The sequence below is a fragment of the Carcharodon carcharias genome, chromosome 7, assembly GCF_017639515.1.
Source record: "Carcharodon carcharias isolate sCarCar2 chromosome 7, sCarCar2.pri, whole genome shotgun sequence".
Taxonomy (NCBI): domain Eukaryota; kingdom Metazoa; phylum Chordata; class Chondrichthyes; order Lamniformes; family Lamnidae; genus Carcharodon; species Carcharodon carcharias.
The window spans coordinates 12,273,841-12,290,004 of record NC_054473.1 but is presented as its reverse complement, the minus strand read 5'-3'; the positions used below and the strand labels follow the sequence as shown (position 1 = coordinate 12,290,004).

Sequence of the window (16,164 nt, the reverse complement as noted above, 5' to 3'; positions counted from 1 at the left end):
ATTTTACGTTTACCCAGAATGCTGCCTTACTGCCCACAGTTAAAATGAATTAATCACTCGCTCTGCCCGTGGGGAAAGCTAAAGGTTCCATTCCTGTGGTTAAGAGGTGGTTTCAGGCTTCACTTGATCACAGCTTGGACAACAATTAGCATTTGTGCTGCAGATTAACGGGTTCCTTCTGATCGCATTCCGGTAGTCCCTGCTTGGAAGTGTGTGTGTTTGCTTGGACCCTGGGTGAGATTTTTTTTTAAAATGTGTGCCAGGTTGCTTTCCCAAGGGCTGGGCAGCTCCCCAGTTTGTACAATTATTGAGAGAGTGTATAACATAATTTAAAACAGTATTGGATAAGTATTTGGAAAGCAACAGTGTAAGAAGATTCAGGTAAATGGGAATAGAGCAGATAATGAAGATGGAGCACTGGAGCAATTGGTCGAAGGCTTCCTTCAGTGCTGTCAAGTCATTTCTTGATTTTAGGATCCCGTTCTCCCACGTTATCATGCCATATTTATTCATTCACGAGGTGTGGGCGTCACTTGCTGGGCTAGCATTTATTGCCCTTCCGTAATTGCCCTTGAAAAAGTGGGTGGTGAGCCATCCCCTTGAACTGCTCAGCCCATGTGGTGTAGATACACTCATAGTGCTGTTAGGAAGGGAGTTACAGGATCTGACCCAGCGACAAATGAAGGAATGGCAATATAGTCCCAGGTCAGGATTGTGTGTGGCGTGGATGGGAACTTACAGGTGCTGGTGCCCCCGTACATCTGCAGCCCTTATCCTTCCAAGTTGTAGAGGTTCTGGGTTTGGAAGGTGGACTTGGTGTGATATTTTGCTATTTATGTTTCGTTCGATTTTAAAACAGTGGAAGTTACATGTCTGGGTCTGTTCTCGGGGCTGGGATTTTGGGTGATGCAGACAAGATTGCACCTGTTGGCCATCTCCAGTTTACCTGAGAAAGTGGTGGTAAGCCCGCATGAGCCCATGATGATGCTGGGTAGGGAATTCCATGCTATTGACCCAGAGACAATGAAGGCATGGTATAAATTATCCCAACATTATCATGTGAAACTTGGAGGGGGAGCCTTGAATGGTGATCCCATGACCTTGAAACTCTTGTCCTTTCTCAGTGGTAGTGTGCCCCAGCCCTGTGGCTCCTACCAAACTATGTTTAGTGAGTTACTGTAATGCATCCTATAGATAGTACATACTACAATCAAAGTGCACCAATGGCTGTGGGAATAGATATTGAGTCCAGCAGCAGGACTGACTAGCAAACTGCCTTCTCTTGGAGTTTTTTTTTCACTTTGTGCAAGGAGCAGATAATGGAGTTCCTGTGTGCGTTGATGGACAGCTGCACTGGGTCCTGCAATGCAAATCGCTTGGGTGAAATTCAAGCGAAATTGCCTTATTTCCGATGTTGAAGCTGGAGAGCTGAATTTTGCCTTCACTGCGTCCATGTTAACTTTGACACTATTGCACGTTAAGAAATTGTATCTCTCTCCTTTAAAACTTTTGCAGCTGCTGTAAGTGCTTTGGCGAAGTTTGGAGCCCAGAATGAAGAAATGTACCCAAGTGTAAGCGTTCTGTTGAAGAGGTAAGGTACACAAATCAGATAACCTTCATCGTATAATGTTAAGGACCCAGTGTGAACATACTGCCACAGTGAACAGGTACACAGTGCAAGTAACTCTGTTCAATATAATTTTATCTACTTTATGTATGGCATATATACTTAGAAGGAAGTCTAATTGAATGGTGGAACTGGCTTGAGTTGCTGAATGACTTACTGCTCTATTTCCCTCTTGTACAGTCCTGTCAGCCCTCCCAGTATAATTTACCCACTCTAAGCATGCTGTTATAAAGGGGGCAGGTACACTATTCAGTATAATTGTACTGATCTCTGAGGATACAGTGGAATATTTCTACCATGTTCAGAAATACAGCGTCAGCTTCACAGATACTTAAAGCTCTGATGCAAGTGTTTCTATTTAACCGTGACTTTGTTAGTATTCTCTTGGCTCCATTTCTGTTCTCTGAAGGTTTGCGATATGGCTGACTGTTCGGAATAAAATATGTGTAGCTCAGCTTTTTGCAAATAGAAATAGTGTTTTTAGGTATTTGTTGGGGGAGGGGTGGAAGGAAGATGAGAGATTGCTCTTTACAGTTTTTCTCATCTGTTAGCTGATCTCAAGCAGAGATGGGATAACTTAGAAATAGGAAGAAATGAATAAAAATCAGTCAAGGTTCTCTATCCTAGTTGCCATGTGGTGAGCCCTGCTAGCCAGTGTGTGTGGGTGTAGTAGCATTATGGTTACGTTACTGGACGAGTGATCTGGAAACCGGGGCGAGTGATCTGGAGACATGAGTTCAAATCCTACCATGGCAGCTGGAGAATTTAAATTCAGTTAATTAAATAAATCTGGAAGAAAAAGCTAGTATGAGTAAAAGTGCCCCTGTAACTATTGAACTGTCATAAAAACCGATCTGGTTCACTAATGCTGTGTCTTAACACCAAGACCCATTCCCTACCACACCTGTTTTCACTGACCTACATTACAGTCAAACAACGTCTTGATTTTAAAATGCACATCCTTGTTTTCAAATCGCTCCATGGCCTCGCCCCTCCCTACCTCTGTAATCTCCCCCAGCCCCACAATGCTCCCAAAAATCTGCACTTCTCTAATCCTGACTGCTTGAGCATCCCCAATTTTGACTGCTCTGCCATTGGTGGTTGTGCCTTCAGTTCCCTAGTCCCTAAGTTCTGGAATTGTCTCCATACACCTTTAGCCCTCTCAACCTCGCTTTCCTCCTTTAAAGCACTTCTAAAAAATCTATCTCTTTGACCAAACTTTTGGTCATCTGTTTTATAATACTCCTGTGAGGTCCTTTGGATGTCTTATTACTTTAAAGGTGCTATATAAATATGTTTTGTAGTTGTTGTCACTTTGGGGAAGGAAATCTGCCGACTTTACCTGGTGTGGCCTTTATATGTCCCTAGACCCACAGCATGGCTCGGTAAGCCACTCAGTTGTATCAAACCCCTTACGAGAAATGACAATCCACACAGCTTGCAGCGGTTCAAGAAGGTGGCTCCCCACCATCTTCTCAAGGACACTTTGGAAAGGGCAATAAATGTTGGCCTTGCCAGCAATGCCCATGCCCAGTGAACAAATTTAAAAAAAGAGCATTGGATGAAAAAGGGTTGCGCTCAACTATAAAAGAAAAGAAAAGGCAAGTATTTATTTATCATCTTGTGCGACCTCGGGACATCCCAAACCCCTTTACAGCCAGTGAAGTACTTTTGAAGCGTAGTTTCTGTTCCTAAATATTTGCAAACTCTCATAAACAGGAATAAGATAAATGATGAGGTCATATCTTTCAACCAATGCCTAAAGCATAAATATTGGCCAAAGCATGGGATAAGTCCCTGCTTTGCTGCGAATAATGCTTTGGCGCCTTTTAAGTCCACCTGAGTGGGCAAATGATTTAGCATCCATTAAAAAAGGCACTTCCAACAGCACAGTATTCCCTCAGTGCAACCCTGAAGTATCAATCTAGGATATCTACTCAAGAACGTGGAGTGGCACTTGAATCCAGGACTTTCTGACTTGGAGGTAAGAGTGCTCCACATTAATGTGTTTGTAGTGCCCTTCGTGGTTATATCTCACCATTGACACTGTCCAAGCGCTCTCATTAGAAATAATCATCAAGACAAATTAGTGGAAGATGGGAGGTCCCATTGCAAGTGTCTATGCATTTGGGACAGTGGGATGGGAGACCGTGACATATTGATAATGTCACTGGGCGAGTAATCCAGAGGCCCAGACTGATGCTCTGGGGATATGGGTTCAAATCCCACCACGGCAGCTGGTGGAATTTAAATTTAGTGAATAAATCTGGAATATAAAGTTAGTCAATAACTTGATTTTTTAGTGATCTAGAAATCTGGACTGGCGATCTAGAAATCTGGACTGGCGATCTAGAAATCTGGACTGGCGATCTAGAAATCTGGACCAGCGATCTAGAAATCTGGACTAGCGATCTGGAGACATGAGTTCAAATCCCACCATGGCAGCTGGAGAATTTAAATTCAGTTAATTAAATAAATCTGGAAGAAAAAGCTAATATGAGTAAAAGTGCCCCTGTAACTATTGAACTGTCATAAAAACCGATCTGGTTCACTAATGCTGTGTCTTAACACCAAGACCCATTCCCTACCATACCTATTTTCACTGACCTACATTATAAAGCCATTGAAGCTATCATTGATTGTAGTAAATACCCATCTGGTTCACTAATGTCCTTAAGGGAAGGAAATCTGCTATCCTTACCCGGTTTGACTTACATGTGACTCCAGACCCACAGCAATGTGGTTGACTCTTAACTGCCCTCTGAAATGGCCTAGCAAACCACTCAATTCAAGGGCAATTAGGGATAGGCAACAAATGCTGGCCCTATCAGCGATGCCCACATTCTATAAAAAATAGGCCAAATTACATTTTACTATGGGAGAAATTACTCGGGTAGAATCCAGAGGAGGGGAAGCAGATTATGGGGACGTTTTCACTAATTTCTAAATGTATGGTTGGTGTCATCTCGCTGTAAAAGCATAGGCAGACAAATCACATTTCTGGAGCAAAACTCATCCATCTGCAATCAACAACACCTCAAAATGTACTTGCACATTTTAAGAGTGTTTATTGGAGAAGTCTTATAGCAACCTGGCGCCTAGGATCACTGTGAATGCCTAACACTGGTGTTTGAGAGCACCGATGGTGCCCACCGGATCAGTTACACAATATCACTGTCAGTTGCTTTTTATAATTATAGTTGGTTAGATTTCTTAATGAATTGCTTAAAGGAAAAGCACAAGAGGGGAGAACTTTGTTTAATACAATATAATGAAATAAAATTCTCCTGAAATATAATCTTGCTCTTTTTTAAAAAAAATGGCCAGTTGCAATCTAGGCTGACATTCCCACTGCTGGACTGAAGGAAAAGTATACCCTTATAGTTGCCATCTTTCAGGTGGAATGTTAAACTGAGGCTCTGTCTGCCCTCTCAAGTGAACTTATAAGATTTATGCATTACCAAAGGACAGCAGAGGTTTCTCCCCAGTGTGTAAACCAATATTTACCTCTCAAATAACATCACTCAATAAAAAATACAGAATATCTGGTCATTGAGAGGGTTGGTGTTTGTGGGATCCTTGCTGGTTAGAAAATTGTTTCCTATATTATAACACTAACTACACTCCCCAAAGCACTCTTCAGCCAATTAAATATGTCCTGAAATCATGAAAGTTGATATATAAATGCAAGATTTTTTGTTTTACCTTAAGTTTGTTAAGACCTGCTGTATTGTCTCCAGGCTATTGGGTTGTTGTGTTGACAATGAGGTGTCTGGGGGAAGCTCCATCAAGTGTACTGGGGGGACTACAATCTTCTCTCAGCCCCGTAGCTGATTCCATGTTATCAAATCCCAGGAGAACTTAACAGCCAGGTGCACAGACTGCATGCCCTAGACTTTACTTTCCCTTTAAGGCTGCCAAATGGTACAAATAGAGAAGCTTGACAGGCATTTTAAAATCTGTAAGCATAGATACATTTTTGCATTAGAATTGGTTTTAGCTATTTATATTTACTATGGGGAATTTGCCTATGTAACAACGGTGACTACACCTCAAAGTAATTAATTGGTTGTAAAGTGCTTTGGATATCCCAATGGTTTATAAGTACAAGTCTGTTTATTTTCTCAATAAAGCCCTGATGCTGTGAAAGTTACTGATTTATATTCAATCTGGAGAGGCTGAAATTTCCTGTGATAATTTTAAGTGTCCTGCTCTGTAAGCTGCTGCTAAATTACACTGTATACCATTTTAATGAAATTGTTTTCAATTAAATTTCAGGAATTATTTTTAAAAGGTTTTATGATTGTTTTAAACAGGTTCGAGTGACAATTTTGTGTGTGAAAACCAGTGTGCTAAATTAGCACTCGGAATTTCAAACCTGAAGGATCAGACATAGGGCTATCCAACATCGTTATAACTCATTTAAAAGACTTGATTCAAAATTTGAAAAGATAAATCTATTTAGAGAGCAAAGGCAATTGGCATTAACACAGATTTGGACCAGTGCTAAATACATGCCGAAATCGTTTGGATTTGCAGGGTTCCGCCAGCACCTGCTATTCCTGTACCTCAGATACCATGCTGTTTCCCATCCTCAGTGTGAGCCTCTGATCTCTGTGGCGTTGTCAAGGGAAACTGCAGAACAGAGATCAGGCACTTCCCAGCAGGGAGGCACAGAGACACCTTGTAAGGAAAGGATTAATTAATTATACTGACATTAGGTTTTAAGTGACCTCCTGTTGGCAACAAGGATATAGTGGGCTTGTTGTCCTTAGAACAGAGGGAGGTCAAGGGGAGATTTGGTAGAGGTGTTCCAAATCATGAAGGGATTTGATAAAATAAATAAGGAGCGACTGTTTTTGCTGACATTGGGATTGGTAACCGGAGTACACAGATTTAAGTTTCTGGCAAAAGAACCAGAAACAACATGCAAAAAATATTTTTTCACAACGAGTTATGATAATCTGGAATGCACTGACTGAAAGGGTGGCAGAAGCAGACTCAATAGTACCTTTCAAAAGGAAAGTGGATAAATATTTGAAGCGGTGGAATATGCCCTATTCTACAAGGCTGTGTGGGGTGGGAGATGGGATTAATTGGGATAGCTTTCTCAAAGAACTAACACAGGCCAGTGGGTCAAACGGCCAGCTACGGCCATTTAATTGTGCTGTTTAATTCTGTGACGTTCAGTTGGTAAAAAGGGTTCCAGTCAGATAGTGTTTTAATTGATAAAGATATTCACTGGGGCTCACAGGCTATCTAAGTTTGCTCAGCCTTGAGAGCTACATACGTCTCACAGCTGTGCGATAATTGGTTAGTGGTGCCAGCTATTCAAGAACTTAAAACTTCACAGTAGCTCTGACTGCTAACTCCTGAGAGAACTTGCTCAAGCCCTGTGGCTGCCTCCTGTTGAAGCTTTGGGGAGTGATTCTGAAGTTATTACAGCTAATTGGATGAGGTAATGTGGAAACATGCAGATTCACACATAGACAAAGTGAAAGAGGTCTAAAATGTGGGTGTTAGAACAAATTCTTCAGAATTCAACGAGACCTGGTAACCATTAACCCTTTGAGCTTGAGAACTGTAACATATGAATTCTGCATAAATATATGCTTAGGTGTACTGAATATATATGATCATATATTGATATTTTTTTTTCTCTTAGAGGGTTGAGAGTCTTTGGAACTCTTCCTCAAAAGGCTTTGGAAGCAGAGCCTTTGAATATTTTTAAGGCGGAGGTAGATAGATTCTTGATGAGCAAGCGGATGAAAGATTATCGGGGGTAGGCGGGAATGTGGAGTTGAGGTTACAGTCAGATCAGCCATGATCTTATTGAATGATGGAGCAGGCCCAAGTGGCCTACTCCTCCTAATTCGAATGTTCGTATGTTTATTATTATTAATAGTAGTTTTCATTGTATACTTAATTTCTACAAAGCCCAGTAAATCCCTTTGAACCTGGAATGTGTGGGCTGTCCTATGAGGAGACATGAAGCAGAATGGGCCCATATTCTGTAGAATTTAGAAGAATGAGAGGTGATCTCATTGAAACACACAACATTCTTTGAGAATTTGACAGGGTGGATGCTCCCCCCTTCCCCCCTCTCCCCCCCACCTCCTGATGGCAGAGTTTGGAATGAGGGATCTTGGTCTCTGCTTAAGGGTTCAACAGTTTAGAACTGAGATTTCTTCACGCTGGTTGTGAAGTTTTGGAATTCGCTATCCCAGAGGGCTAACTGATGCTCATTCAATGGGATATTCAAGTTGAGATTGATAGATCTAAGGGAATCTAGGGATATGCAGATAGAGCAGGGTGTCATTTGAAATCGAAGATCAGCCAAAATCTTATTGACTGGCAGAGCACACTTGAGTGGGCTGTCTGTCCTACTCTTTTTTTTTATCTTCTTCACCCAATTATCTTGAGAAATAAGTAAGAACATCCATTCCTGGACAACATTCCAAACTACCCTTGTCTCCTTTTACTGGTTAGTTGTGGAGCTACATTATTTGCCAAGCCTCTGTGCTAGGTTAGTGAAGTCGGATTTGACTGGAATAATTCACTGGTTCTGCATACCTTTGCACATCTTAGGATTGCTTTATGTTACACTGGAGCTTAATTCACTTTGAATAAAGGAACTGTAAATAATGTTGGGAGTCAAAGTTGTACTGCTTTTAGATAGAAATGACTTTATACCCAAAATCCCTTGCTGTCAAAAACTACATTTACCTAATCATTGAGTAACTTTGTTATTTTTTTCAATAAGCAAATGCAATTTTTTTTTGCCTCCATGTTAAGAGTGCTCTGTGATGCCACTGAGGATAAGAGAGAAACCCCTGAGCAGGAACATTGAAAACATTTGGGATTGTGATTTCAGACTGACCTGGGAGCACCTGAACCCAGGAACATAATAGCCAGGACATGGTGGCCATTTCCCTTCGCCTGGGCTGCTCAGGCTTTGGAGGCCCTCTATGCTCTCATTAGAGCTCCCAATGTTAGCAGTAGGATTGCCAATTCTGGTTGGCGCATTCCTGGAGGTTTCATCACATGACCTGCCAGCCCCATAAGAGCATAATAAATAGGAGCAATAGTAGGCCATTCAGCCTCTTGAGCCTGCTCTGGCATTCAGTAAGATCATGGCTGAACCTTGACCTCTACTCTGTTTGTCTGCCTGATCACCGTAACCCAAGAATCTGTTTGACTGAGACTTGAACTTATTTAATGATTCAGGTTCCACACCGCTCTGGACTAGGGAATTTCAAAGATTAAGGATCCTCTGAGAGAAGAAATTCCCCCTCATCTCTGTCTTAAATGGACGACCCTTTATTCTGACACTGTGTCCCTAAGTTCTAGATTCCCCCACAAGGGAAAACATCCTCCCAGCATCTACCTTGTCAAGTCCCCTCAGCCTTGTTTATGTCTTATATTTAATTTTTGTTATATCCAACCCACGATCCCTTCATTGACTTTTTAACTTGTACAACCTCATGGTGCACCTGTCTTTCTGACCAATTGGAAAGATTTAGTTATGCAATTGGGCAATCCTTGAGTGTCAGTCAACCAGCCTTTTCCCCATCTCCAATACTTTTATAATTAATATACTTTAGTGTTGAAAGAAACGTGAGAGAAACTGTTTTTTAAACATCCCTATCATCCCATCCTGGGTTGTGTGCAGCAGTGTCTGGAGATTAATCTTCAATTCTTGGAAACTCCATTCTGATCCTGGATTTTGGCAACCTGAATTGCAAGGCAACCTCCAGCTTCTCTGCTGGTGATATTGTCAGGGAGCCTATTTACAAGGAGGGCTGATATGATCTGACAGGTTTCCAGTGGAAATGAAAATTCAACTTGCCTGTCCTCTTGGCTCTGATCTTAAATCAGGGGATCTGGACTTTATTTAAAATTTTGTACTGTTGCTAAAGATAAATGGCCAGAATATAGATTAAAATGCATGTAATTAAAGGTTTTATGGTGTGTGTGTGTGTGTATGTATATGTGCGTGCGCACACTCATGTCAATTCAAAGTCACAGCCCCAGTGTCCTTTTCCTCAAAAGCATCAATGCAAACTCCTAATCCAATCCTAAAATCAAAAAACACAAAGGGAGACCCTTTGGCTCATCAGGCCTCTGCCGGATCACTGAACGAGACGCTAAACTAGTCTCACTCCCTTGCTCTTTTTCCAGAGCCTTGCGAAATGTTTTGTTTCCTTTCATTTATCTAATTCCTTTTTGAAAGCTATAATTGAATTTGCTTCCTCCCCCCTGCCCGATCAAAACAACTCGGTGCGTTTCTTAAATGTTTTCCTCGTTTCCTTAGGTTCGTTTATAATTACCTTTAAATCTGTGTCCTCTGGTTGCCGGTCCCGCTGCCATTAAGTGCTCTAATGCAACTCTGTACTCTGCACAGATGCATGATGGATGATGACAACGAAGTGCGAGATCGAGCCACCTTCTACCTGAGTGTGCTGGAGCAGAAACAGAAGGCTCTGAACTCCGCCTACATCCTCAATGGTAAGGAGCATCAAATTCTGATATTGATTGTCTTCCCAGCTTTAACACTTGGACTTTAATAGACGATAAACATCTGCAGCAAACTCCACCCCATCCAAAGGCTCAACGAATGAATAAACCACCCTGTGTTGACACATGGGCCATGGAACCCAAGAAGGTGCCAGTTTCCGTCCCTGATTTTTTTTTTTCCAGTTTGAATTATTTTCATGTATAAGTTAACAGGTGTCAGCCATATGAACAGAATTGGCCTCAGAGCCCCTTTGCTGAGAATAGAGAGATGGGAAAATTAGCTAGAGATCTCACCCCTAAGGACTATCCAGTGACTTCTGCAGGACAGCTCACATGTTTGGATGTAGAGTGAGGAGAGGTTTGGGCTGTGCTCCGATGCCCTATGTTATCAAATGACTCTCCACTGCACCAGTTGCATTCATAAAGCATCCCTAACCTAGTAACATGACCTAAAGTGCCTCACAGGAGCATAATGAAACAAAATTGGCACCAATCAAAGAAAGAAAGGTTAGGAGAGATGCTCAGAGGTGAAGGGGTGGGGAGGTTCAGGGAGGGAATTCTAGAGCTTGTCTCAAGACATGACTGCCAATGGTGGGGTGAAGAGACCTGACTAGTTAAGCTGAAATATAAATATTTACTTGGATGAGGTGACAGATGCTTCTCGTACTCCAGCATCAGCATCTTCAATAGCTGCAAGAAGAACATGGAAGAGAGTAAAGGAGTAAAGTGCATATTGCTGAAAAAAGAGACATGTCTAAGCTTTTTGTCTTGCACTCATCAGGACACCTCGCAGGAAAACCAAGATAAGGGGAAAACATCAATTTATGCTGTATGTGAAGAGGATGCTGATTGATTGTTGTTTTCCTCTTCACGTGCAGTATAAACTGTTCTTTTCCCCTTATATTGATATCCTTGTGAGTGCCCTGGTGAATGCAAGAAGAAAAGCTTAGACATGTCTCTTTTTTTCTTCAGCAATACTCAAGCTCTATTCTACCACATGACTATAGAATAAAACGCATAATGCATCTCAAATTTTAGATTTTAAAACGCTTCACACTAGGAGCATTTAAAAAGAAATGTGATTTCTCCTTGTCCAGGTCTACAAGTATCCATTCCAGGCCTGGAGCGAGCGCTGCACCACTACACGCTGGATCCAACTGAGAAACCCTTTGACCTGAAATCAGTTCCGCTGTCGATGGCTCTCATCTCTGAACAGAAGCCGGGTAGGTGCATTTTTCAAAGAGCAGTATTTTCTGTCGCGCCCCCCCCCACTCCCCACACAGGCGCACCATGAGCTTCACTGGTTTACTAGTTTTTGGGTTTGAAAGATGGGATGAGTTTCTCGCTAAGGCAGTAGAGACAGAAATCCCCCCCACCCACCCCCCAGTAGGTAAATGAGCTAAGTTAAGTTGAATGATTCTCGTCATCTTTTATCTTGAATGATATTTTAATAATGGCTGGGTTTCAAAAGTTTTCCCTCAAAATCCCCCCCTTCCAGAAGTGTGGAAATTGCAGCACTGTTGGTGTTGCATTCCTTCAAAAAAGCTTCACATAAGGTTGTTTGAATTATTCTCTGCCTGAAGGAAGGACAGATATAGGTCAGTTGGCTACTGAAAAATGCTTAAAGCTGGGTCTTTTTCTTCCTTCTTCCCCTTCCGAAACCATGCTGAAGGACATGGGACAACTTCTTGTGGATCACTGAGGAGCTTGGTGAATTGCTCTGGAGCTGAAGCCTGCCCTCTCTGGAAAATCTTTCCTTCCCCAACAGTACTTCTCCCTATTGCTCTGTTGAATTTTAACTGACATTTTATTATTCCAGAAATCTCTCCAGCAGCTGCAGTCAAAATGCCAGAGAAGGTGGCATCAAGCAGGCAGGACATTTTCCAAGGTAGGGACGACTATGACTATAGCAGTTGCAGCCTGTAGTGCAAAATTCAGAGTTGCTGCATTCACTGAACCATCGGTACAGATGAAAATCTCATTCCTTTTCAGAACAACTTGCTGCCGTCCCAGAGTTCAAAGACCTCGGCTCACTTTTCAAGTCGTCGCCCAACCCTGTCCCCCTCACAGAATCAGAGACAGAGTATGTTATCCGCTGCACCAAGCACACGTTCGCAAGTCACATTGTTTTCCAGGTAAGCGACTCCTAGACCTCTCGGATGTTTCCTCTCCGCTTGTGTCCCAAAGCTGAATGGGCAGAATGATTAATCTTTGTGTTTACGATTTCATCACGTTTCTATGTGGGTGCTGTTTTTAGCCTTAGTGCTGACCATTTAACTTTTTGATTTGAGCTGAAACAGCAGTAAAGGGGAAAAAAATAAGACTTGCATTTCACTGATACAGTGCTTTTCATGACCTCCCAAAGAACCTTACAGCGAATGAAGCACTTTTGAAGTGTAGTCACTGTTGTAATGTCCCAGGAACCATACACCCTGGAGTCAAGGGATGTAAAAGAAAGAAAGACTTGGATTTATATAGCACCTTTCACGTCCTCATGGTGTCCCACAGTGCTTTGTAGCCATTGGAGTACTTCTGAAATGTAATACAGGAAACACCACAGCCACATTGCAAACTGCAAGCTCACACAAACAATTATGTGATAATGCTCAGGTAGCTTATTTTTGTGATGTTAGTTGAGTGATAAAAAATTGACCAAGTAACTTTCGCACCGCGCACGTTCCAGGCAATGACCATTTGCATGACCTTCTGATTATACAACCAACAATTGGATGCACAGATCTGGGATTGCACCTGGCATTACCCTGATTTCATTGTTGACCGCTTTGACTAGCTGTGAAATGACGGGGAGGGGGGATTAAAAGTTCCAGTAAGTGCTTGGTAATAGAGGAGGGACTTTTCACTTACTGTGTGAAAGCTGAGATGACACTGTCGGCCCTGGTTGCCTTTTTGTTGAAGAGAGGAAACAGAAAGGAATCTGAACTCTTTCAACATCCCGTAATTGGGTAAGCTGCGTGTGTGAAAGCCTGGAGGATGCTGAGGGTCACAGATGAAGGGAGTGTGGACTGACTGCTAGCTCCAAAATTCTAGTACCAGTTCCATACAGTGGCATTCTTATCAAATCACATTTGTTAAATTATTTTCTGTTGGGCCTATACAGTTTGATTGTACCAATACCCTGAATGATCAAATCCTGGAAAACGTCACAGTGCAGATGGAACCCACAGAAGGTTATGAAGTGGTGTGCTGTATCCCAGCGGCCAGCTTATCATATAACCAGCCAGGTATCTGCTACACGTTGGTGACATTGCCGGAAGAAGATCCAACAGCAGGTGAGGAAGGCTTTGCGGTTACCCGGGGGATTTTGTGTAGTTGAGACTTGTTTAACTCCCGAGGGTAAAGTTTCTGCTTGGCATACAATCTGGAAGCTGCGCTCAAAGTGTGCTGGTTAGCTTACGCTTCAAGTTTCTCCTAAAATTAATTAGAATTAGTTTAATTTAGTTAATCATATGAAGTGTAAAAGGTAGGGGAAAATATCAGTGCTAGTGGTTTTGAATGCAACTCGCATGTGTTTAAAATACCCTGATCTTTTGCCCTAGCTCAGCTGCTTCTGCCTGGATTGCACTGATATTATTGGCAGAAATGATAGGAAACACACCCCCTCTGCAATTTATTTCCCATGGGGAGGGGCAGCTCTCAAACTTCCAATTACCCCTGCTGGTGCTTCTAGGTACAAGTACCCTGCCAGGTCTAGTCCCAGCTCCTTCCTTCTCCTTTCCCACTCCTCTATGGCCCTCTGCTGTACTATCTGTCTCTAGACTTCATAAGTTATGTGACTAAGCTCAACTTCACAAGAACATTAGTGCAACATGTTGGGGAGATGGTGGCATCGTGGTAATGTCACTGGACTAGTAATCCAGAGGCCAAGGCCAATGTTAGGGACATGGGTTCAGATCCAACCAGGGCAGCCAGTGGAATTTAACATTTAATTAATAAATCTGGAATATAAAAATATTTTCGGAATGGTGACCATGACAACTACCATCAATTGTCGTAAAAACCCATCTGGTTCACTAATGTCCTTCTTAGGGAAGGTAATCTGCCATCCTTACCTGGTCTGGCCTACATGTGTCTCCAGACCAAAACAATGTGGCTAGCTCTGAAATGGTCTCACAAGGCACTCAGTTCAAGGGCAATTAGGGGACAACGAATAGTGGCCTTGCCAACGATCCCTACATCCCACGAAAGAACAAATTAAAAAAAAAAAAATTATTTCTCACCTCAGCCATTTTGCAGCCTGTAAGTGAGATTCACTCCATGGCTGAATTGGGGTAATGTTTCTGCTGTGAGCCTTGACATTGATTATCAGCAGGAACTATGAGTGGTACCATAGCGGAGCCCAAAACCATTCCTTTACTAGACATGCACACCACTGCCCTTCTTGACGAGGATCATTTATTGATATTCATTCCCTGTCTTTAGCACAAGGAAGCTGGGGCCACTTATAGCCAGTTCTCCAACACTCAATAACTAATTCAGCTCAAGCTGGAGGGTTCGAGCCTGGTAACGATGTACCCACTGCCACAGGGCCATTGGAACAGGATTAGGCTATTCAGTCTCTCCAGCCTTTTTCACCATTAAATTAGATCTCAACTCCATTTACCCACCCTGGATCCATGTTTCTTGATCCCCTTGCCCATCTGTCAATCTAAGTGTTCAATGTATATACAGTGCATCAAGGAAAACACAGGAACATGATTTGGACCCTTGGGGCAACTGTGGATAATTCTGCATCTGATAGGTCTAAGATTGGCAATGAGGAAGTCGCAACCGACCTGTTGACATTTAAAAATTCAAGCTGTTGAATGTTCATTGCCAACGTATCCCATGCAGTGTTAGGATGCTGTAGCAAGCAACTGAGTTAACGCTTGCCATTTTGTCTCCCTTCCTTGATGTATGAATGTGACATGTTTCTTCTGAGCCCTGTTTGAACTTACAGCTCATACCTTCCTCTCCTTTAGTGTCCTGTACGTTTAGCTGTACTTTAAAGTTCACCGTGAAAGATTGTGATCCTAACACAGGAGAAGCTGATGAGGAGGGATATGAAGATGAGTATGTGGTAAGTGTAACTGAGTCATTCTGCCTTTACACCCAATTGAGTCCAATATACTCAGCCTTAGTGATGCAGTAAAAGGAAAGCATTTCTACTCATATAGAATCTTTGGTTACCTCAGTACGTCCCAAAGTGTGTTACAGCCAATTTGTGCACAGCAAGGTCCCACAGCCAGCTGACTGGGTAATCTATTTTAGTGATGTTGATTGGTGGATATTTATTGGCCAGGACATTGGGGAGAATGCCCCAACTTTTCTCCGAAATAGTGCTGTGGGATTTTTTTTTTATGTTCACCTGAAAGGGCAGATAGGATCTTGATTTAATGCCTTATCTGAGAGATGGCCTCTCCAACAGTGCAGTGTTCCCTTGGTTCAAAAACTGACCATTTGGTTGACAGTGAGGAAGAAAGCTATAGACTGCAGGAATATATCAGTGGACTGCTGGGGTAGTCAGAGGAGTGACAAATGGAATACAGCCTGGAGAAGTGCAGAGTAATGCATTTGGGAAAGCCTAGCAAGGCAAGGGAATCCACAATAAATGAAAGGATGCTGAGAAGTGTAGAGGAACAGAGGGACCTTGGAGTGCATGTCCACGAATCCCTGAAAGTATAAGGACAGGTAGATAAGGTGGTTATGAAGGCATACGGAATACTTTCCTTTATTAGCCAAAGTACAGAAGAGTAAGGAGGCTATGATAGAACTGAATAGAACTCTTAGTTAGGCCACAGCTTGAGTACTGCGTGTTAAGAACTCTTTTAAGCGCAGTTAAATAATTCTTTGTGATTAAGGCTCAAGTGTGTTGTCCAAATACAAGTTTATTACTCAGCTACCAATAGCTAAAATAACTATTATGGTCATACAATAGATTCATACAATCTGGCTTCCCGCAGACCCGGGGTGATCAAACTTGGCCTTTGTAGATGTCTGTTCGATGAGTTCTGACCTTAAAG

At 42.3% G+C, this 16,164-nt stretch overlaps 1 protein-coding gene across 1 annotated transcript in view; it reads left to right on the top strand.

The window, feature by feature from the left end:
• The window catches only part of LOC121279826 (coatomer subunit gamma-1), a 71,731-nt gene that overhangs the window by 50,650 nt on the left and 4,917 nt on the right, over nucleotides 1–16,164 (top strand). The window contains exons 15-21 of the mRNA XM_041191247.1: nucleotides 1,516–1,591; nucleotides 10,032–10,135; nucleotides 11,242–11,367; nucleotides 11,964–12,032; nucleotides 12,137–12,279; nucleotides 13,263–13,434; nucleotides 15,124–15,221. Of these exons, the coding sequence (XP_041047181.1) occupies nucleotides 1,516–1,591; nucleotides 10,032–10,135; nucleotides 11,242–11,367; nucleotides 11,964–12,032; nucleotides 12,137–12,279; nucleotides 13,263–13,434; nucleotides 15,124–15,221 (788 nt within the window). The remainder of the gene's footprint in view (nucleotides 1–1,515; nucleotides 1,592–10,031; nucleotides 10,136–11,241; nucleotides 11,368–11,963; nucleotides 12,033–12,136; nucleotides 12,280–13,262; nucleotides 13,435–15,123; nucleotides 15,222–16,164) is intronic.